General features: G+C 53.2%; 2 protein-coding genes across 16 annotated transcripts in view; one reads left to right on the forward strand and one right to left on the reverse strand.

Moving 5' to 3' along the window:
• Positions 1 to 58: 58 nt before the first annotated feature.
• KLHL17 (kelch like family member 17) lies at positions 59 to 21157 on the reverse strand. 14 transcript variants are annotated; one of them, XM_068916052.1, is made up of 13 exons: positions 21052 to 21157; positions 16436 to 16620; positions 9387 to 15637; positions 8840 to 8961; positions 8140 to 8361; positions 6937 to 7053; positions 6482 to 6695; positions 6227 to 6371; positions 5452 to 5619; positions 4994 to 5082; positions 3814 to 3887; positions 2073 to 2254; positions 59 to 1397 (listed from the first exon to the last, which is right to left on the reverse strand). In XM_068916052.1, exons 3-13 carry the CDS (start codon positions 9595 to 9597, stop codon positions 1169 to 1171), a joined length of 1773 nt encoding a protein of 590 aa, XP_068772153.1. In that variant the 5' UTR covers positions 9598 to 15637; positions 16436 to 16620; positions 21052 to 21157; the 3' UTR covers positions 59 to 1168. The 14 variants fall into 14 exon arrangements, with proteins under 14 accessions (XP_068772153.1, XP_068772154.1, XP_009669777.2 ...); XM_068916053.1 differs by lacking the exon at positions 21052 to 21157 and adding an exon at positions 20219 to 20336; XM_009671482.2 differs by lacking the exon at positions 21052 to 21157 and having other exon boundaries at positions 9387 to 9640; positions 15160 to 15637; positions 16436 to 20175.
• Positions 21158 to 21254: 97 nt separating this feature from the next.
• NOC2L (NOC2 like nucleolar associated transcriptional repressor) overlaps positions 21255 to 21402 on the forward strand; it is a 60878-nt gene continuing 60730 nt past the window's right edge. Inside the window, exon 1 of one of the 2 annotated variants that reach the window (XM_068916048.1) lies at positions 21255 to 21351. In XM_068916048.1, coding sequence (XP_068772149.1) covers positions 21332 to 21351 — 20 coding nt within the window. In that variant the 5' untranslated portion in view covers positions 21255 to 21331. The remainder of the gene's footprint in view (positions 21352 to 21402) is intronic. The other variant, XM_068916049.1, reaches the window with a different exon arrangement.

Raw genomic sequence — 21402 nt, forward strand, 5'->3', positions numbered from 1 at the left:
ACATCTCTAGAGAATGCCTTCCAGAACATGGCTGTTGTCTCATCGACAATTAAAAAAATAATTGTACCCTTCTGCTGCTTTAAGCGCAGATGGGATAGGGAATACCAGGAGAGTGTAAAAATAAAGGGCTATTAAGTCATTAAAATTAAAAAAAATTGCGTTCAAATAAAAAAAGGCAGAAAATTAAACAAATAACACCAGGAAACCCTCATCATTTACAAGGCTGGACTGTTCTTTAAGAACGAAGACCTTTCCATAAGCCCAGAATCTGCTTTGCAGAGAGGGAAACAGCAAACAGGCTGATCTGTTCCCAGCCAAACTGTGAACCAGAACCACGCACAGACAGCAGACAGCTGCACAGTCACTGAACCTTGGACAGCAATGGCGTGGACGCGAGTAACTTCATTCAACCCATCTGCCCAGCTGGACACTCCCCACAGCAATGGTCAGTTGGGATCTCAGTCAACGAGGTGGGACCAACCAGCTGTGGAAATGGAGGGTTCCAGATGCTGCATCCAGCTGTATCTCCATACCTTGCCTCCTCCAGGCCCCGTCCCTTAGTTGGGCTTCTTTTGTCTGTTTATTTTAAGGCATCAATTAGACACCATTGAGAACCATGTAGTGGTCTCAGAGTCTTTTAACAGTGCGCAATAGACTTGGTGAAGAGTCTGGCTACAGTGACATTCCGAGGAGCAGCTGTACATTCAGTCATGTCCTTGGGGAGGAGTGCCACCCACCTCGGCCTCCCTGCAGGACTCCTAGAAGCCTCCGAGGCTGGCTGTGCTCATGGGTGGGGCATCGGCTGGATAGTGTTAATCCAAGAAGCAGCAATGGTAGTTTCCCCTCCCCAAAGAAAATATACGCCTTTTGGGTGAGAAGTGAGATGAGTCCAAACGGAGCTGAGAGCACCCGCTCTCCCCATCGGCTGGGAGAAGGGCCCTCCTGCAGGAAGCGCATTTCTAGCCACCGTTGTCGTGCTGAACCGATGTGTGCACCAAGAGCGGGGATGGCCCCGCAGGGCTCACAGGAGTGCCGGGGCTGGAGGCAGCAGCCGGTACCTTTGCTTCCCCCCTACAGCGACCGGCTGCCCTGTTCGGCAGGCCACGCTGGCCTGGCACTCCACCAGGCGCCCCTGTCCCCTTGAGGTAAGGCAGGCCCTGATTCTTTGTCAAAGACTCGTCGAAGACACCGATAGGGTGGGCGAGGAAGGGGGAGGGAAGTTGAGCAGTTCCAGCACAGCCACCCCCACGCTGCTCCGGCGTGTGAACATGCACGAGGCTGCCACCCACTTGTTGGTGCGGGGATTGTACTTCTCGATGGAGTTCAGGCTGGAGCTCCCATCATTGCCACCCACTGCGTACAGCCACCCGTCCATGGCCACCAGGTCGTGGGTGCTCCTGGAACGACCATGCAGAGACCACAGGGATGTGAGGGCCAAATGCAGTGTATGAAGTGTGGCGGGGAGCTCAGCGCCTTAGATGGACCAGCCAGAGTCTGCCACCCCTCCAAAGGAAGTGCCCAGCCTCACAAATGCTCAGTGAAACTGAACTGCCCAGGCTCAAACAGCAAAAGTCAGCAGCAGAGCTCAAAATAGAACTGCAAGTCTTTCTCCTCATCTCTGATACCCCCCCCTTCCACTAGAGAAGCCTTACTTTAAAGAACAAGCCCTAGGAGTCAAAAATCCTTGGACTTCCAAGCACAAATCCTCCCTCAGCCAAGAAACATCTATTTGGCCTTAGCCAGCTATACTGCCTGGTCTTTTACAGCCACACAGAGCGCTGAGGACAAATCCCTCTGTAGACAATGCCTGCTTCAGAACGTCCTTAATCTGCCCTCCTGGCACACACACACACCAGTCCCTCGCTCTGCAGCAGGGAGCGTGCGTTGCCTTTGTGCAGGCAGCACAGAGCCAGCCAGCTGCAGTGCTAGCCAGCCCCTGGGGCATGTCTGCACTTTACTGTTTGCAGTGCCAAAGTAAGGCAAGGCTCTCAGTGAGACAGGTTCACCGTTCCTGACTGCGGTGGCTCAGGCTCCCCAGTAGCTCAGGAGGGGTCAGGGGCAGAGCTGCTTACCTACGGATATTCATGGGTGCCACACTCTCCCATGTGTTGGTTTTAGGGTTGTAGCGCTCAACGGAGTTAAGGCAGCTGGTCCCATCATTGCCACCAGCCACGTAGAGCATCCCCTCCAGCACAGCCACTCCGGCACTGCTCCGGCGACTTAGCATGTTGGCAATGGGTGTCCAGGTGTTGATCTGGGAAGGAGCATGGTAAGTTTGTGAGCAACACATACAAGTCACTTTCCACTTGCTCCTACCAATTGAGTCCTATGATGCCAAGCCTGCTCTAGCAACTCAGCTCCTGACACACTGGTCCTCCCCAGAAAAGGCTTTCTCGGGGACTCCAGTTCTTTCCCTTCACCTGAAAGGTCAGGGGTATCAGGCAAGTTAGGAGCAACCCTCAGAAAAGCGCTACTCGTAGTAGAGGCAATCAATTTCTAGCACAGACTAGGACATCAGCTAACTGGAATGCAGCACTGCTACCTGGCATCTCAGCCACAGACACTCAGCAACCTGGCAACCTGGCTATCCAGCTCAGCTGCAGTCAGACAACAGCATCCTGCCTGCGCCAACAGCAAAAGCATGTTGGTAATTGTAAGCCTTCTCTCATTCCACAGAAAAACACGTTTTTTGAGAGATCACAAAGACGCCATGAGACAACAGAGGGAAGAGAACTCTGCTGCATGGCTTTGTTCCCGCCAAAGTACAGGAGTACACACAAAGTATCGCTAGTCACAAACTCCCACAGGACAGGTTTTAGTCCTGGCTTCCAGACAAGTGCCTTTGAGGCCTGAGAACATGCGGTTCTGGGACACCCTCCTTTCTGTGGCTCCAAAAAGACTTTAAACTAAACCAAAACCTGAGTTTGCAGGTGAAAAAATCTCCCACAGGAAGAACTGCATGCCCCAGAAGAGACCTCTACCGACAACCTTAGGAAAGCACAGCTGCAGCTGGCAGAACTCCTGCCATCCCAGGGGCCTAAGCACGGAGACCTTTGTACCAGGCTGCCAGTCACATTACAGCTGAACCCCAGCCCAGTCACGGAGTTGAGCTGTATCTATTTTAAATCTGTACAAGTCATGGCTGTGGCTTTACAGCTCATGGAAAACCTCCAAGACCTTCTCTTTGATCTCCTTGCAGCAATTCAGCCTCCTCTAACAGAGCTGCAAGACCCCAGACCCAGGACATATCCCCAGCCTGCTGCTAATTCCAGCTCTAGATGAGCATGCACCAAAGATCTCATCTGGGGGCTGGGACATAGCTCACTGCACAGCCAAGAACTGTTCTTCCTAGAGCACTCAAGCCGACCTACAGAGAATGGGGATAGAGAGGGCTCTGATGGTTCAAACAGATGATCTCATGGCCTGTGTAGATGAGTTTTGGCTCATTTTGCTCTGGATTGCACCTGCTACTGCTCTGCTTCTGCAGAAGAGCCAAGGAACGGGCTGACAGCCACTCCATCTCATAGTCACACATGCTGGCTTAAGTCACGAATGAGGTGGGCAGGCCTATGCTGCACAGGCTTGTGCGGGCATACCTTCTGCTCCACTGCTGCTGCAATATTTTGCTAGGAAGTGGTCATCTTAAGGCATGGCAGCTGTTTGCTAAGAGAACAGGCATGGCTCATCTCTCTGTCAGCTCATTCCTCTAGCATCCTGGGGTGGCCCTCAGCTTTTTGCAGGACCCTTTCAGGCACCCATCAGAAGGTGAGAGAAGGAAAAAGGGTTAGTAGGCATGCTTTCTCTTGCATTTACCTGGGGCTCATACTTTTCTACTGTGGCTAAGTGGGATGAACTGTCGTATCCCCCAACAGCATAGAGGTTGCCATCTGCAAAGGCAATCACACGTACAGTTAGCCAGCAAGCACAGCCCCAGTGCCAGCACAGCCTCCCACAGCTCTTGCACGGGGTCCCAGGTGGTACTAGCAGAACCACAGTGCCTTCCGCTCCCCAGACAGCCAAGCTGCTCTCAGCATGGCTCCCACAGCTCTCCCTCCCCATTGCAGCACAGAGTATTGTGAAATATTCATCAGGCAATTCCTCTGCCATGCTGCAAGGTTCCCAGAGAGCTTGTCCACCCAGTGCTTCCTGAATTCCTCGTTATGGACGCTGCAAGGGCTCCCTGCCCAAGCAATGGGTTAATTTTAGCAGGAGAGGCAAGGGAAGGCCAAGAAGGGCCATGGCAAGCAGAGAGCGTGAGCTGGCGATGGAGGAGAAGGAACCTCTAAGTCAGCACAGAGAGCTGCAACCAGAGATCAGTACAGAGGAGAGGCACCACAGGGACACCACACAGCATCAGCATGTCATGGGCTGCGGGGAGCAGTGTGCTACCCCGGCACCCCCACAGAGGTCCAGCACGAGGGGTGAGGAGCGGTCCTTGCATTAACTCCATATCTGCACTGGACAACAAAGTGGCCAGTTCTCACACTGCATCCTCCTTAAGGACAGAACTCATCCAGCAGGGTCAGGAAACATCACAGCATTGCACTTAATGCTGTGACACCTCTGCATACAGGCAGTTTTGACCCTGCACAACTGCTTGGATTATCAGCAAAATGACCCTTTCACAACAGAGGAGTAACAAGGTTTTCTCTCCTCTTCCAGGGATGGGACATCATCCACAGCCAGCTCTCTTGCTCCAATGTAGAAAGGAGCACAGAGGAGCTGAGGAACAGGTCATGGGGGCATTGGGTCCCCCTGGGGAGTTGCCTACAGAATGTGATGAAACCTAACTGTCAGGGAGGCTGAAGAGGAAGGCAAGGGCAGGGAGCTTGTCAGGACATGGCAGAGAGATGGCTGAGCTACCTGGACCCTGAGCTAGGGGATCTGAGGAGGAAGGGGCAGGAACTGGAACAGAAAAACATCAAAAAGCACCACCAGAAATGCAAGAGAGAGTCAGCACAGCAATCAGTCAGGTTGCCACGCCATCACCCACCTAGTGTTGCCACACGGACATAGCGTCTCCTGGTGCTCATGGCAGCGATGGATGTCCAGGTGCCTGTCAGAGGGTCGTATCGCTCTGCACTGCAGCGGGCAGGGACAGAGGAACATACAGTGTGACACCAGCAAAGCCCAGGTCGAAGCCCTTTGACACAGACCCTCGTGGGCAGCTCCCAGGGAAGCTGCTACAGATAAAGGAAGGAACGGGCGAGGGCTGTGTTTTACTGTGACAGATGGCTGCGAAATACTTTTTCTCCCAAAAGAAACTTTGCCCAGGCCAACGACACTGGGCCTCTACCTGGGATGGGGAAAACGGAGAGCTAGATTGCAATACATCTGTTCTGGGGCCAGTCCATCTGCCAAGAGCAGGCCCCGTGGACTCCCCAGGCACCCAGCACCAAGGACAGGGCATGTAAGAGCAGTGGAGGAGCCTGCAGCAAGGCAATCCCCTACCTGTTCAGGCACGAGGCGCCGTCATACCCCCCAGCAGCATAGAGGAGCCCGTGAAGTGCTGCTACACCCAGACAGCTCCTCCTGGTGCCCATGGACACCTCAGGCTGCCAGGAGTTGGTGACAGGGTCATAGGACTCCACTGTGGCCAAGTCAGAGGTCCCATCATAACTGCAGGGAGAAAAAGGAAAAACATGTAAAAGCTGGGGGGCTAGATTGCAGGTGAGGCTGTGAGCTGGTCCCAGAGCTCAGGAGCAGACCAAGGTCCAGGTAGGCACAGCCTGGCTTGGGTTCCTACCACTGTCCCTTTCCCCTGAGCCCAGTTTCCTCCAAGGCTGGGTGCACCAAAAGCACATGCAGGAAGTACAGACCCCTTAAATAGGCTTTCCTGTGGGTCTGCAAAGAAAGCAGGTCTCAGAGGGCCCTGCACACTGGATCAGAGATGGGCTGGGGATTAGCAGGCTCTTAACAGCCTGCAACATAGGGCTGGGGCAAATAGGAGAAAATGGTGGGAGTCTAGGATGTAGCCACCACCAGAGCGAGCAAACTCACTGCTCTGAACAGCTGGGGCAGGGAAGCAGTTTTCAGCTGCAGTTCCTTCTGCTGTCAGTTACCCAGAGATGTGTGATCTCTCCGTCAAGAGATCGGCCCTGGGCAGTTCTGTTGTCCCTCTTTGCTACCAGAGCAGCCCTGTGCCATTTTCACCCCCGGCTTTGTCTAAAGGCCATCGCAGGCAGCCATGCCAGCTCTCTACACACAGTTCCCACGCCCTCCTTACCCGCCCACGGCATACAGCTTGTTCCCAATGGCAGCAACGCCCACTCTGGCCCTGCGAGTCGACATGGAGGCCACCATGTGCCACCGGTCCGTCCGCGTGTCATAAGCCTCACAGTCCCCGTGGATGGCGAACAGGCTCCCCCCACCTGCACACGGGACAGCAAACAGATCAAACGACAATCCAGAGGCCCTGGGAAGCAACGTGCACGCATGCAAGCGAGTGGGGGGGAGCATCCTCTCCCCAGCAGTGCCTTACCCACAGCAAAGAGCACGGTGCTGGCCCCTTCGCAGCGCCGTGGCCTCGTCCTGCTGTTGCTAAGGACTCCTCTCTGCTCCGGCATGAGATGATACTTGAGGGCTTCAATCAGCAGGTCCTTGCACTCTGAGTGGTGCCGCACCAGCAACTCTGTGTCCACGTTGCTCATGAGGAAGTCCCGGCTCAGCAAGGGCAGTCGCACACACTTCATGAGCTGAGGGCAGAGGAGCCATGCCCCATCAGCAGGTCAGGAAGAGTTTTGCACAGCGCAGGCCCCGCATGTCCCTACAAACCCTGGGGACCCTGTTGAGGCTGACTCCACCTGAAGACGTCACCCTGCTTGCTTGGCAGGACAGGCAGCTGATGGCAAAGGGCACCCTATATTCACCCAGACCAGACACTCAGACCTGGTGGGGTGGAGCCAGACCACCTTCCCCCTTCCTCAGCAGGCTCACCCTGGGGACATGCTGCCTTCTGCTGTCCACATCATGTTTGACCCAGCTGAGCACAGCCCGATACACCTCCTCTTCCGATGGCACATTGAGGCTGTCACTAGAAATGAGGTCCAGCACCTGCAGAGGGGGATGGAAAGAGTACGTGTCACTTGGCACAGTTTGGGAGCGAAGGACACATTCACACACACCTGAGAAACTGGCCCAACAGAACAGCACTGGCAGAGGGAGGAGCCCACCTTCCGTAGATGCTGTTGGCTGAGGGGTGTACAGCTCCTCTCTCTTACTGGACACAGAAGGAGCCAAAGGGCAGTTGGGTTCCCTCTACTAGGCAGGAACAGCTGTGCCTCTCCTCTCCTGACAGCACCAGTCCTGGGCTGTCGCCCTTGGTTGACTCCCCTGCTTCTTTGTCAGCATGCTGCAATGCTGACACTTCCAATAAACATCAGTGAGATTAGGCAGACGACTGGGCTTACACGCTAGCATCTCAGTTCAATATTTCATGGGATGGAGCCAGGGGCCTTGGTTGTTCCCCGCATACTGACTTTGCCTGCCAAGGACAGCAGTGATGGAGCAGCGGGGACATGTACCTTCCTCTCACTGACACACACATGACTGCCCCAAAAAAAGGATGAGGGGAAGCGTCTGTATCCTGGTGCGGGACCATACAGAGCTGGGTGATGCAGAGTATGGGCTGGGCAGGTGGGAATGCCCACTGGCCAGGCCATAGTGCATCTCCCTGCAGGCAGCACTGAGCCAGGGGCCACACTGGCACCACATGAGAAGCAGCAGGAAACGTTAGCTGAGCTTTGAATTAAACATCACAGCTACATGCTCAGGGCAGCCAGGCCTGCCTGCAGCACAGAGGTGAACCTGCCAGCTGTCTGGCAGCTTGCTCCTTAGCCTGTGCTCCTAGGGAGAGGGCAGTATGCTCAGAACTCACGTGGCAGGCACCAATGACAGCAATAATTCTCCCTGCTACACTCCCATCCCTATCACACAGGGGATCAAGCTCTCTCCCTGACAGCACTCTTCCCCTGTAATGTCTCCCCACCAAACAGACAGAATCAAAGCACAGCATCCTGCCAAACCCTGTACCCTCAGTGCAGGTTCCTGGGGCCCTTATCATGCAGGCTGTGCCTTCCAGGACAGAGCAAGAAAAGCCTTGCCAACGCCAGACCTTCACACTCCCATCAGGTGCCTTACCTGTTTGAGGGGCAGCAGCATGAACTCCTCTGTCTTGGACACCTCCACGAAGTGTTGGAGGACATACTTGTGTGCAGACTTGAGGAGGTCACTGCAGGAGTGGGTGTCAGCAAAACCCCGGATGCCTAGGCAGTTGGATGGGTCAAGCTGGCTGAGTAGGAACTTGCAGCAAGCATCCCGCACACCATTGAGCTGAAGCAGGCTGGCAGCAGGAAGGAGAGTCTGGCAGTGGAAAAGGATAGGGAAAAAGGGAGTTTCCAGGGCAAAAAACAACACTTTCACCTTGATCCCACTGCAAGTCAACAGCAGAACAGGCTTACTGAGCACCTTCATGCAAACAAGCACATAAAAGACAAAACACTCTTTGCATCCAACAGGACTAAGCTTAAGAAGAGCTAGGAGGAACATCCATAACCCCCCTCGTAAGGCCAGAAAACAGCCGAAGAATTGCAGGTGCCCAGGAGTAGACTCGGCCATCGTAGAGTGCTTGGAGCAGCTGTTCCCAACCACAGCAGTTGCAGGAGCCACATCCCTGGTTGTAGGGAAGCAGATAAACTCCCTGACCGCTGCTAGATACATGTGTCATCACAGAATGACAGCTGAAAGCCTGGAGCAGAGGGAGGGAAGAGCCCCCAGGGGATGAGTCTGAGTCTCGCACAGAATGGCTTTGTGGAGAAGAGAGATTTGGGAGGGCTCCTACCTGCACATTCCCCTCGCCCACTACAATCTCGGCTGTGTAAGCGTATTGCACCAGCTGCTCCAAAGCCTGTGGGTCAATATCGTGCAGCGTCACATGGGTCTGGCGGCTCTCACTCATCTCATCTGGGGCAACACAGATACAAGACATGAATGAAGCCCCACAGCAGGACTGCTCACCCGCAGGAAGCCTCGGCTGTGCATAGAACAGGCCACATCGTCCTCCACAGCCCAGCGTTACAGCCAAGGAAGGTCTCCCACCTACGTCTCAGGAAGGAGCAGCAGCAGTATACTCTAGGGAACGGGGTCCATGTCTGCAGGATGGACATCAAGATACCTGTGCAGGGGGTTACGAGCAAAGGGCTTCATGGAAGGGACTCAAACAAGGAATGTTATCACACTTGCCCACAGAGATGGTAGACGAGCACAATGCTTCCATAGGGTAGGACAGTAGGAAGAGGGAGTGGGGAGGAAAGGGAAGAGGTTTGCAGGGAAGAGTGGGTTTAAGAGCGGGAAGACCCTGGCCATGGGGAAGAGAGGACACTACTTGCTTGTGAACATGGCGTGGAAGTACGGGCTGCAGGACGCCAGCACCACCTTGTGGGCCTTGATCTCCTTGGTACCCACATGGAGCACAATGTCGCAGAGCAGCCCCCGCTGCCGCATGCGGTTCATGCACACAAAGGCATCGTGGTAGTGCCGCTTGGAGTTGTGGGAAATGCTGTGGCCGTCGCGGTTGAGGAGCTGCACGCCACCTTCCATGGCTGCGGGTGGACAGGAGGTGGACTCTCCCTTCTCAGTGTCTCTGATGTGGGGGAAAAACAAAGCGTTAACCAGGCAGGAATAGCTCCAGCTCCAGACTCTTCCCACGGCCCCAAGTATTTTTGCCACTGCTCAAAGCCCCTGAACAAGAAGAAGCTTTTCTCTTACTAGCCCCTGCCAGGGAAACATCATCCTGCTCATGATCCAGCAATGGCTTTGGGGCGGGGACAGTCTCTGGAGGAATGTGAGTGACACAAAGTGATGCTGAGGCTCCTCACTGGTGTGTGCCTAGTGCTGACACTTACTACTTCCCAGCTGTGTTGATCTCTGGATCAATACCCTCCTCACCTGCTTTCAGAAGGAGACTGCTGTACAACACATGTGCTCACAGTGGTTTCCCTTGAAGTTGCACTTTCTCCAAATCAGCCTAACGTTGTGCATATCCATGCAACATTAGCAGAAGCACTGATCTTAGTAGTACCGCCAGGGCATGCCAGACCCACATCAAACACAGCTTAAACAAACCACTAGGGACAGCAAGCACGACAATCCTCATTAGTCTAAACAAAAAATAACCAGGGAATCCCATATTCTAAGATGCAAAAGTGATGCTCTGGACCATGTTTTTTTGAGTGTTGGCTGTTCCCTTCCAGCTCCCAGAAGATGCTAGAAGATTTGTAATGCACCCGCCTTCAAAGATTTAGGCCAGAGAGCTGCCACCCTTCCTGTGCCCACACGGTTCAGGAGGATGGGTCAGAGGGCAAAGGCAACCATAGCAGAGCCGGACAGTCCCAGTCCAGAACACTGCAGGCCTGGGGTTTCACTCTCCACGCCATTTTACATTTCAGGTCTCCTTCCTGGCAAAGGTTGAGGATTCTCAGGTGGTCAGTTAGGAAACAGAACACACCCTTTAACACCCTGATCTTCACTTCCCTCCTGTGTTCTCTAACCAGGCGTGCCCAACCTCACCCAAAACCCAAAGCTTCACCAAACAGTTCTGCTCCAGCTTTGCAGACTCCCACTCCTGCACTAGCCTAATAGGCAGTTTGGGCAAAGCAGAGATCTGTATCTTCTTGGAACTAGCTCCAGCTGAGACCCTGGCTGCCCTTTGGAGACAGAACTTTGAATTTCTGATATTTTTTGTTTGACAAGGCTAACATGAGGGGCAGACAACAGAGGACAGAGGGACACTGAGCGGGTAGCTGGGACCTGGTGCAGAACTCAGTCTGCATACACGCACACAAACACACGCAGCTGAACACAGAGCGGGACAGTCCTTCCACACAGCAGCGTCTGGGGAGGCAAACAGGAGTATAAGCCGGACCAGTTCACAGAAAAAAAACGATTGCCTAAACAAGGTACAAGGGCATTTGCTGTGCAAAGACATTTTCTTTTTCCAAGCCAGCACATCTAAGCTGCTCTCTGCGTTTTGAAAGGTGTTTGACAGTCTCCCTGCTAGCAGCACCCAAAGGAAAGGTGGGGGAGTGAGGAAAGAACGAGTGAGCAGCAGGAGGAAGAAGGGAGAGACAGCAGGAGAAAAAACAGCTTAAAGAAAAAAAGAGTCAGGATGCTGCGCTCCAAGCGCCTGCCCCCGCATCCCCGCGGCGGCGAGAGAATCCCCTCAGCCTCTGACTTCCTTACAACACCTACAGCCATGCTGAGCCTAAAAATAGAAACCCACCCTGCTCAGCACGAATGCAGCCATCTATTCATTTTTAAATAGCAATTGTATCACGTAGCAGAGTCTGGGGGAAGGAGAAAGATGAATAAACATCTTTCCTAAACAGGAGAGAGGCCTGCAATGCTCTTTTCTATTTGCATCATCAAGCATAATGTGAGATTTCCTCATCTCACTGTCAGTGGGGGAGACTCACGGGCACATGACAAGAACAAAGGCTGCTGACCCTTTCCAGCAATGGGAGTGGGAAACCATTGTGCCCTCCAAAGGGAGGAGGATCCCATGAGTTAACTGGTCTTCTCCCATATCCCTCAGCTGAGCTTTTCAGAAAGCTGCCACGTTCCCAGGACACCCGAGGCACATTAATTAACATCTGCAGACAGTGTCACGTGAGAGATGCCTGCATGAAGGCAGTTTATAATTACTAGCATCTCTACCTGGGCTCAAGAACTCATTTCCCAGGCCTGGTTTAGTGCCGGAGAATGGACTTTGCTTACACGTCTTTATTCCTATCCCTAGCTGCAAGCCTGAGGGTTTTCCTGACCTGCTTGAGCTGGTTTACCTTTTTAATATGCTACTGGGCACACGTGTCCCCATCAGTATTTCAGTCATGCCAGAGCTCTAATTGAGAGCGCTCCCCTGGCTCCTCCTGAGCATTGCTAGCAAGGGATGGGAGCTCCAGGCTCAGCAGCAGCGGGAGGACACAGATGGGGCGATGCAGGACAAGATAGATAAGTAGGGAGAGGATGGGATTGTTTCTCACTGTGCTCACAGAGACTGGTGATGAAAGGTTTGCCTCCCCAGCCAGGCCAGCGGATACCACACAACTCATCAGCCCTGGCACTGAGGGGAGAGACACGGAGGGCACAACAGACTGAAAGTTACCGTGATGCCAATGCCTCAGCTACGGCAATTAAGCACATTTCCAAAGAGGGTCGGGAGTCCCGGCTCTCTTCCCAGCCCTGCCACTGACTCACTGCACAACTCTGGGCAAGTACTGGAGCAGCTCCCCATGTGCATCCAGTGCGAGCTATTCTGCCTTACCCATAGCACCACTAGAAAATACTGCAGTGTGGGCACCGTGCAATATCTACCCATCACAAGGTCAGGAAAAGACAGGCATCCAGCTCTGCCATTTTTCTGGTGACCCAGAGAGCTTCTCTTGTCACCGCCGAGTTTATGTTTCCAGCCTTGCCAGTAGGACACTTCTCCCCTGCCACGGCTGAACTGACCCACGGGCAGGCAGCCTGAACCAACTCCATTTGATATTTGTTTGCTACAGCCACACTACGGCTTCAGCGATCCCTCCCCTGCAGGGCTGCTCACCTACTCGATAGTCACCTTGGGAAAAGGTCACCTTCCCAAAGGGCATCGAGGATTGGCATGGGTCTGGCCTGAGGCTCACAGTGGGTACAGCTCCTTCAGTCCCACTTCTCAGCCCTCCTCCCTCACACCTTCCCCCCCCCGCCCCGCTCTAAATTAACTTGTTCCCATTATAGCTCTTTGGCCTTAACCGGTCAGAAAAAAAAGGAAAACACACCCCACTGCTGCTTGTGCTGATCCCACTGCTTGAACTCTCAGCCTCACTGGCAAGACTAAATATTCCTCATCTCCTTGTGAAACTTCATTCCCAGGAAATGAAGGTCTATGAGCCCTGCTAAGATATAATTAATGGGGAAAAGTGCCTGGACCACAGGAGACAGTAAAGCAGTGTCCAGAGCTCCAGTGGGGGGAGGTAAGTACAAGACCGTTTTTGTGGAGCACGCAGCAGTGTGAATGCACGTGTTACGCATCAGCCATAATGGATGCAGTGGCTGACTTATAATAACTCTTAGGTTATGACAAAAAAAAAAAGGCGGCGTTTGTTTGGCTCCTATGCGACAGAGCACAGCCATGCATAACAGCTCTGTTAATTAATGCAAATGATCCCTGCCCAAAGGGAGGTCTGTTCTCATTGCACAAAAAAACATATTTTGCCGAGAGTGAAAGGAAATGCTCTAGGCAATAAACAGGGAACGGAGGGTCCTCCAGGGAAAGGTTCAGAGTTTGCCCTTTCCTCAGGAAGACCTTGGAGAATGGCTTTTTGTTGACAGTCCTGGATGGAGATTTTGTGCCTGCCAGACTAGGAGACCACAATGACACATCCTGTGCAGCTGGCCAGATGTTGGGGGACAGTCCTTGTTGTGGAGAAGGTGACATTCCCTACTCTAAGGCATGACATACAGCCATTCCTTAAATTCATCGCTTGTGTGCCTCTTGCTGTATTCATACCCCAGTGCCTCTTTTCCGGTAGATCAACTTTACAGCTGTTTTAGGGGCAGTGCTGCATCTCCCATAGAGGCTCTGGAATTAGACCTTCAGCTTAAACCCCAAGTCCTTGCCACAGCCCACCTCTACCCACCCTAGTGCATCATGTCACTAATACGCAAGGAGGAGAGCGGCTCCTTGCCCTGGAACAGAGGGCAGCACAAACCAGACTAACAAGGTGGCACCGCGCTACCAGCTCTCCTTTCAGTGGACCTCTCCTTTTGCTTGTACCTGGGAGATGGACACACTAAGCAGAAGTCCTTGTTTGCCTGCAGATCTCCTCTGACTCTGCCCTGAGCAAGACGGGGCTGCTAGCAGCACTACTTCCGTTGTGCCCAGCGAGTTCAGATCTCTGTTCTGAGTCGTGGAGCCAAAGCAGCGCTCTCCTCAACAGCAGAGCAAAACCCGTCCTATGGTACTGCAACTGCATGGACCTCATCTTGGGGAAAAAGAAGCTTGGCAGTGGAATCACAGGCAGGAGTTGGCGCTTCCAAGTGCGTTTCCATCTCCCCTACACCAGGAACCAGAATTCTTGTTTTTAACCCCTCAGAGGTGTCAGAGGCCATTTCCTCGTCAGCAGCCTCCTGCAATTCAGCGTTCCCCTGAAGAACTGAAATACACACTATGCATCAAAGCTCAGGCAAGGGTTAGACTAGGGGCTGGCCAAGGGGATACAGTCAAGCCCCTGCTTAGCTTGTTTGGCTAACCACAGGCAGCTGCTTTCCTCTTTGGAGCAGGGCTGGGGGCTAGACGTGCTCCTGTGCTCCTGGGGACCGTTCCTTCCCTTCAACACATGAACAGCTGAGCTGACAGTAACAACAGCTGCTGCTGTGCTGTTGCAAAGCAAGACCGCTAATACAGCATATACCAACACCCAGAGATGTAACTGATACCCCACAGGCCTGCAACTTTTCAACTTCCTTATTGCTTTTGGGGAGGTCATATTAACTTGGGTGTAGGACACCACCAGGCTGAGCTATCCCTTTTTGCGGAACCCTGTTCACTGCCCTGAAGCCCGCACCTGAAGGGAAGCTATTAAACTACCAAATGAGTAACAGGATTTTTGCATCAGTAATCCTCTTACAGTAGGCATTTCCAAGAGACCAGAGCTGCTTCACAAGCTACAGCAGACATATCGCACCTCCCCTTACACCTCAAACTTGGTGTCCCAAATTATTGCTTCTTTCAGAGGGCCTGGGACTGGCTATTACAAAATTGCATTCCTGTCCTTCCTGCTCCCCTCCCCACAATAAACAGAATTGAATAGGCTTGGAAGTTATACAGTGCTATATACTCGGGGCTCAGATGCAAAAGCTGGCACTAAATCTAGGCAATTGTCCATGCCAGAACCTGTCTTGCTAACGTCACTGATACAGATGGAAAACTATGCCCCCTAAACACCACGTTTTGGACTTCTGCTCCTTCTCAACCATTGTAACACTTTACCTGCATCCAGGTAAATTCAAACAGACACTGTTGGTATGCAGTAGCTCATATTCAGTCTTTATACAAGGATAATCATGTGTTCTGCCTAGAAGAGCCAAAACAAGTAAATGAGAGGAAGCAAAGGGACCTACCACATCAGGACCCCTCCTAGGCAATTACAAACACCACTCCCTTGCTTGCTGCACAGCCAGCTTCATATCCTCCAAAGTATGCCCTGTGCTGCAAGAGGCCTTTGATTTCTTCCACTCATCACAGCTAGATGCAAGACAACACAGCCAAACAGCAAGACGGGAAAGCAAGTGAACAAGCTGCTTGAACCTGCAGATCCAGTCACTGTTAGTGCATTGGCTTATTTACGGGTGCACCTACAGAGAGGCAAGGAGAGCAAATATTGACTTAGCTATGACTTTAATGTGGCCTGAAGCAAAAAGAGCTGGCATTCCCGGCACCAGCTCTGCCTTCAGAGGTGTCAGGAGGGACAGTAGGAGTAGGAGGTTGGCAGCCTCAGCCAGCCAAGGTTGAAGACTTGGACGCGTAGCACCCCTCCGCCAGCTCCTGATGAATATGGTAGAGGACACGAGTGCATCAAGAGCATACAACCTTGGAGAGCTGCAAGGACAGATGGACATTATGAGCATGCACTGAACCCCAGACACTTCCCTCCACGCGCCTTCCCTCTCATTTCTACCCCAAAGACCTGCAGAGCCCCCGCTGCAGGATTAGTTGCAGCACCTCCTGCCCACACTCCCCTTGAGCCCACATCCACCTTCTATTTCCCAAAGCCCCATCCTGTGGGCAGGAGGACACAGCTCGTGCCATGTCTGCCAATCAGTGGGATTAATCCATCCTCAGCTAGCCTCAAAGCAGCACAGTGCACCACAGTGCACCACAGAGAGAGCTGAGTCTGCAGGGCTGAGAAACCCCAGCTCTCAGTAGGGTTTGGGTTTTTTTTGTTTGTTGTTGTTTTTTTTTTAATGAATTAGGCATAACTGACACGCACTGAATCCTCCTGTCTAGACATCTGCAGAGAAGTGACAAGCTGCCAGGGAGGATGTGGAGCCTTGGCAAGGGGGTGGAGAAGACAGGGGAAAACTGCACACAATTGCCAGCTCTACAGCACAGAGACGCTGCTGGCCTCAGGCAAGGAAGAACATTCAGCGCATTGATCCAGCTAGTCAGTGTCTTTCAGCAACTCAGTGAGTTGTAATCAATAGGTTCTGGAGCACACAGAAGGCTGGAGGTCTTTCCTAATTAAAGTCTGCTCCCCATTACTCCTGGGCAGTTTTGTATGGAAACTTAGCATGAATTTTCTCTCATTTACCCCATCTCGCGCTCAAAAGTGCCTTTGCTCAGAGAGGACGGCGTGCAAGGCAGAACCTCAAAGCCTGCACCAGGACATTCCCATACCTTGAAGAGATAAAGGGCTCTAGCCCGGACAGCTTGGTGCCAACCTCGCTGCACACTCTTCTTCCTCTGTCACAGACACTTCACACAGGCAGCAACTCTTCCCCTACAGATATCTTCAAATTCAGCTTTCACCTTCAGCGTTTTGCACACAGGGGATCACAGAAGCTCTAAGCAGGAGTGCACACCTGATGGATTCAGAGGAGTCTGTGCTAACATTTGGGTCGTATTAAATAATTGGTCATAAAGGTCAGTACCTGAATAGGTTTGGGACTGCTGAATTCCCAGGCCGTAAAGATGCCTTGAGATACTCAGCTAAATGTGCCGGTCTCCAGCTACACCAGGATCAGAGAGCAGTTCCTACAGTTCAGCACAAAGAACATCAAAATCTAACCAAAAGGAGCCCTTTGCCTCTGTCAAGGATCAGAGACATGGGTTGCGTCTTAACTCCTTCTCCCCAGTGTCCCCAGCAGACACTGGAGTCGAGATACTGTCATGGCCAGTGCTACTTTACGGCACAGGCAGTGTCAAGCCTATACAGACAGGCATCAAGTAAGTCTCCTCAGCAGTCAGTAAAGAGTGATAGTTCAGTTTCAGCTGTACTATCCATCACCATGGTAGTCCTGCTCTCCCTCTGGCCTCCTCTGTGACAGACATCTCCATCCTCAATTCATTTTTCAGACAGGTAAACAGAGAAAAGACTAGAAAGCTCAGGTCACTCGGAAGTAGCCCGTATCAAAGGGACCCAATATTCCTGGCTCCCAGGCTTGTTCAGGAGCTGCAAAATCCTTTGTCAGCGGCCGCTCAAACAGGGATTGTGCATTTTACTTGCCTGCTGTGCAGGATGATGGTGTCTTGCAACAGGTGGCACTGGACCAGTACAGAATGGGTTGTTACCACTCAATGCTCTGACATCGGAAGAGAGTGATGAATACGATGATACTCCACATGACTTATAACTTGGCTTCTAAAGAGAACGGTGCCTATCTGAAGTAAGGCAATGTAACCTAGTGACTACAGCAGCAGAGCAGAAAAAAAAAGAAAAAGCATTCAAGTCTCCTGCCTGCCACTGGGTGAGTGAATATTTTACACATAGATAAGCCAGGGAACAATGCTGCTGTCAATGCTCTGTAAAGCACTGCTTATGAATGACTGTATGAACCAGGAGGTCATGTTCCTGAGAGCCCTCTAGAGTCCTCTTTCCCTGCCACTCAGAAGTGAGAGAGATCCACAGGTACTCAGCTTGTGCTTATTTCCTAGAAGATAATGGGATCAATGCACAAGAGCTTGCTGAGCCCTCAGAGCCCGTCTTCTCTCTGCTCAGAGGCTCTGTTCATAGTGCAGTGCTTCCTCCTAGGCAGCCTTTTGCGAGAGAGAGGACAGTCAGCCTAAAACAGAACTGGAGAGTGATGAAAGCAACCTGGAGATGCAGGAAAACAGAACCAAACTATGCAAGGAGAACACCCAGCACTGGGTTCCTAGTAAGCCCATGATATGGAGCCACATCTCATATTGAACCACATCTGGCTAGAGGTCAAATCTCTTCACCTGAGCCACTCCAAAACCGGAAAACCTTTACCCAGGATGCTGTGACAGACCATCCATCATGGAAACCTTCCATGAGTCCTGGATCATTTACCACACGCTGCACAGAGCTTTCACACCTTCGTGGGCAGGGCAAGGGTTCAGCAGCGTTTCCTGGCCAAAGAAGGGAAGCTGATGCAAACAGATGCCTCTAGACTCTTTGCATTCAGTTATGTACAGTCCCTCACCATGCACAGCTAAAGCCCACTGAAGGCAAAGGCCAAGTTCACCCAGCTGTACCCTGCGCTAAGGGGATGTTGTCTTCTGTCGGGCAAGGGAGAGTGCAGGAGTTCAGCCCAGTCCAAGCACAGATAACATGCCAGATCGTACAGTCACAGGCTGCATCCTGACCCCATCCCTTCAGCAGAGACTGCATGGCCCACAGCACATTTACAGACAACTTACAAAGCCTCCTACCAGCCTCAGTCACCGTGTGGGTTGGCAATGCAGGCACACAGGACCGTGTCGGTAGATCTGCACTCCCTCTTCTAAACAAATTCAATGCATCACTCTGTGGAGCAGTAGAGCTTATTTTCAAGCCACAATTAGATAGTCTTCTCACATCCTTTTGCAGGCAGCAAGGGCCACATACATGAAAGCTAAGCTATAGGGAGCATGTGACACTATGCCTTTGAGTTTGCTGGCACACTGGGGGCCTGTCAAGGGCAGCGTGTCCCAAACCCTGGGAACTTCAGCTGAAGAAGCTCCAACTCCTGTCCATGAGGACTCGCATCCTTTAGAAAAGACAGCAGGATTTGCAGTCAGTTCTAACAGGCCAAACAGAAAGCGCAAAGTCTCTCTGACTGACCAAGAGCAGCTTACCTAAAGGATCGGAGACAAGTTACTAGGACCTGAAACAATGCAGAATCAGCACTGAGACTTCAGTGTGGCTGCTCCATTTCTGAGTTGCCGAGCCTGAACCCACCAAAGCAAGGCCTGAACCCAGAACAGTCTCTCCAGGAGAGCTCCAGTATTCCGAGCAGGCCTGCCTTAATTTCCAGACCGATTCTGATGAGAGCAAGGGACGATGGCCAGCAGAGGTGCCGGTACAGCAAAGACGTTTCATTGCCACCCTCACCAAGCATCCTTGCTACCCAAGATGCTACAGAGCAACTCCATTTAGATCCTAGACCATCAAGCCAAGAGAATAGACCGCTACTACCCTTGCCAGCTCCTGGTCTGGTCTGAATTAGACGCTATTTGCCCAAATCGATGTATTAGTCAGTTCTCAGGAAGGAAACTCGGATCGTTACACCTATGGTCCCTAAGAGCCTCAGTCACTGCTCTGCTGAACAAGGTATCTCCACGGGAGGCTCATGGATCAGGAGAGAAACTTTGGGTGCAGAGGGGTGAGATCCCACAGAGGTGATTGCCCAGCACGCAGGCATCATAGGTCTATTGTAAGGTCCTTGCCCCTCTCCCCACCCTTACAAACAGCACATGCCTTGTGACCACCAGGCCCGAGAACAGGAGGCAGCTTTCTGAGGCTTGTTTCAGTTGTGCCCCATCCTAGGACGCGAAGTCACCTCCATCACTCTAGTGCACTTGGAGACCGCCAGAATTGAAAGTACATATAAAACCACATGTTGCTGAATCATTCCTGAACTAACCTCCTTCCTCATGGTCTCCAGCAACAGCGCGTGCCCCCAGATGGCTTTCATCGGACAGCTGCCATTAAAGGTAACAGAGAGCTGACTTACCTTGCAGAGAGACCCCATAAAAGCGAGGCCACCGTTCCCGCGCTTTCCTAGCTCGGCCCCAGGAGCCACGTCCACCAGCGGAGGTGCGCCCGCTCACGGGGAGCGGGGCAGCCCCCTGCCCGCTGCGCTCCTCCCTCGCTCCGGAGGAGCCGAGAGCCCAGAGCTGATGCTCCTTGGAGCAGGGGGGGCGTTTACTCAGCCCGAGCGGCAAAGCCAGCTGCGGGCATCGGCCTGCTGGCTGCCCGGGACCCCCTCCACCGCCAGAGCGCCTGCAGCTGGAGGAGCGCTCTTTGCCCTGACGGTCGCCGCCGAGGAAGCCTTCCCCCGAGCGACCAGAAAAGTAGAGGTGACGTTTCTCCCTTCGCCCTTCAGCTCCCACACAGCAGACACCACCCAACGCGTTCGCTCCCCCCCCACCCCGAGACGGTTTGACAGAAAGACGGCTCCGCGCGGCAGGAGACCCTCCGCACCGCTACGCTCCGGCCCGCGGGAGCTCACCAACCTCTAAGCTGCAGCTTCTTCCCCCAGCCGACGCGCTGCCTCCGTGACTCGGCAGGCGACGGAGGAAGAGAGCGCGTCGAGCGCAGCCGCGCTGACAGGCCCCGCGCTACACCCACGGGCTGAGGTACAACCCCCCCCCCCAAAAAAAAAAGAAAAAGAAAAGGGAAAAAAGGGGAAAAAAGGGGAAAAAAGGGGAAAAAAGGGGAAAAAAGGGGAAAAAAGGGGAAAAAAGGGGAAAAAAGGGGGGAAAGGGGAAAAAAGGGGGGAAAGGGGGGAAAGGGGGGAAAGGGGGGAAAGGGGGGAAAGGGGGGAAAGGGGGGAAAAAGAAAAAAAAGGAAAAAGAAAAAAAAGGAAAAAGAAAAAAAAGGAAAAAGAAAAAAAAGGAAAAAAGGGGAAAAGGGGGGAAAGGGGGGAAAGGGGGGAAAGGGAAAAAAAAGGAAAAAGAAAAAAAAGGAAAAAAGGGGGGAAAGGGGGGAAAGGGGGGAAAGGGGGGAAAGGGGGGAAAAAAGGGAAAAAAAGGGAAAAAAAGGGAAAAAAAGGGAAAAAAAGGGAAAAAAAGGGAAAAAAAGGGAAAAAAAGGGAAAAAAAGGGAAAAAAAGGGAAAAAAAGGGAAAAAAAGGGAAAAAAAGGGAAAAAAAGGGAAAAAGGGGAAAAAAAGGGGAAAAGGGGAAAAAAAGGGAAAAAGGGGAAAAAAAGCGGGGGGGGGAAGGCAAAACAGCAGAGGCAGCTGTTGAAAACCACGGCCAGCTGTTTCCACGGCGTACCGCATCCCCATCCCCATCGCCACCGCCTCCCCTCCCCTCAGGCCCGGCACCGCCCGCCCCCGGTACTCACGGCTCGGCGGCGGCGGCGGCCTGGTCGCGGCGGCGGCCCCCGCCGGCTGCGCCCTCCCCTCCCTCAGCCGGAACAGCCCCCGCCGCGGAGCCGCCCGGCAGGGCCGCCGCCGCCCCCCCCCCGCCCGCCACACGTGTCCCGGGGCGGCGGCCCGACCCGGCCCAGCCCGCCGCCGCCGCCCCCCTCCGCGCCCGGCCGGGGCCGGGGCCGCCCCCCCCTTCCTTCCCGCGGTGCACTCTGGGAGCGGAAGCGGCGGCCGCGTTGGAGCGAGAGGGACAAGATGGCCGCCGCCGGCAGGAGGTGAGCGGCGCGGCGCGGCCCAGCCGCCGCCCTCTGCTTTCGGCTGCTCTT

This window comes from Struthio camelus, chromosome 21 (assembly GCF_040807025.1).
Source record: "Struthio camelus isolate bStrCam1 chromosome 21, bStrCam1.hap1, whole genome shotgun sequence".
NCBI classification, from domain to species: domain Eukaryota; kingdom Metazoa; phylum Chordata; class Aves; order Struthioniformes; family Struthionidae; genus Struthio; species Struthio camelus.

Coding starts and splice junctions, on each gene's coding strand:
- KLHL17 (XM_068916052.1), bottom strand. CDS start 9,597: ATGGAAGGTGGCGTGCAGCTCCTCAACCGCGACGGCCACAGCATTTCC. Junction 8,362..8,839: donor TGGGCGAGGGGAATGTGCAG/GTAGGAGCCCTC, acceptor TTCCACTGCCAG/ACTCTCCTTCCTGCTGCCAG. Junction 3,888..4,993: donor TGTCCGTGTGGCAACACTAG/GTGGGTGATGGC, acceptor TTGCCTTTGCAG/ATGGCAACCTCTATGCTGTT.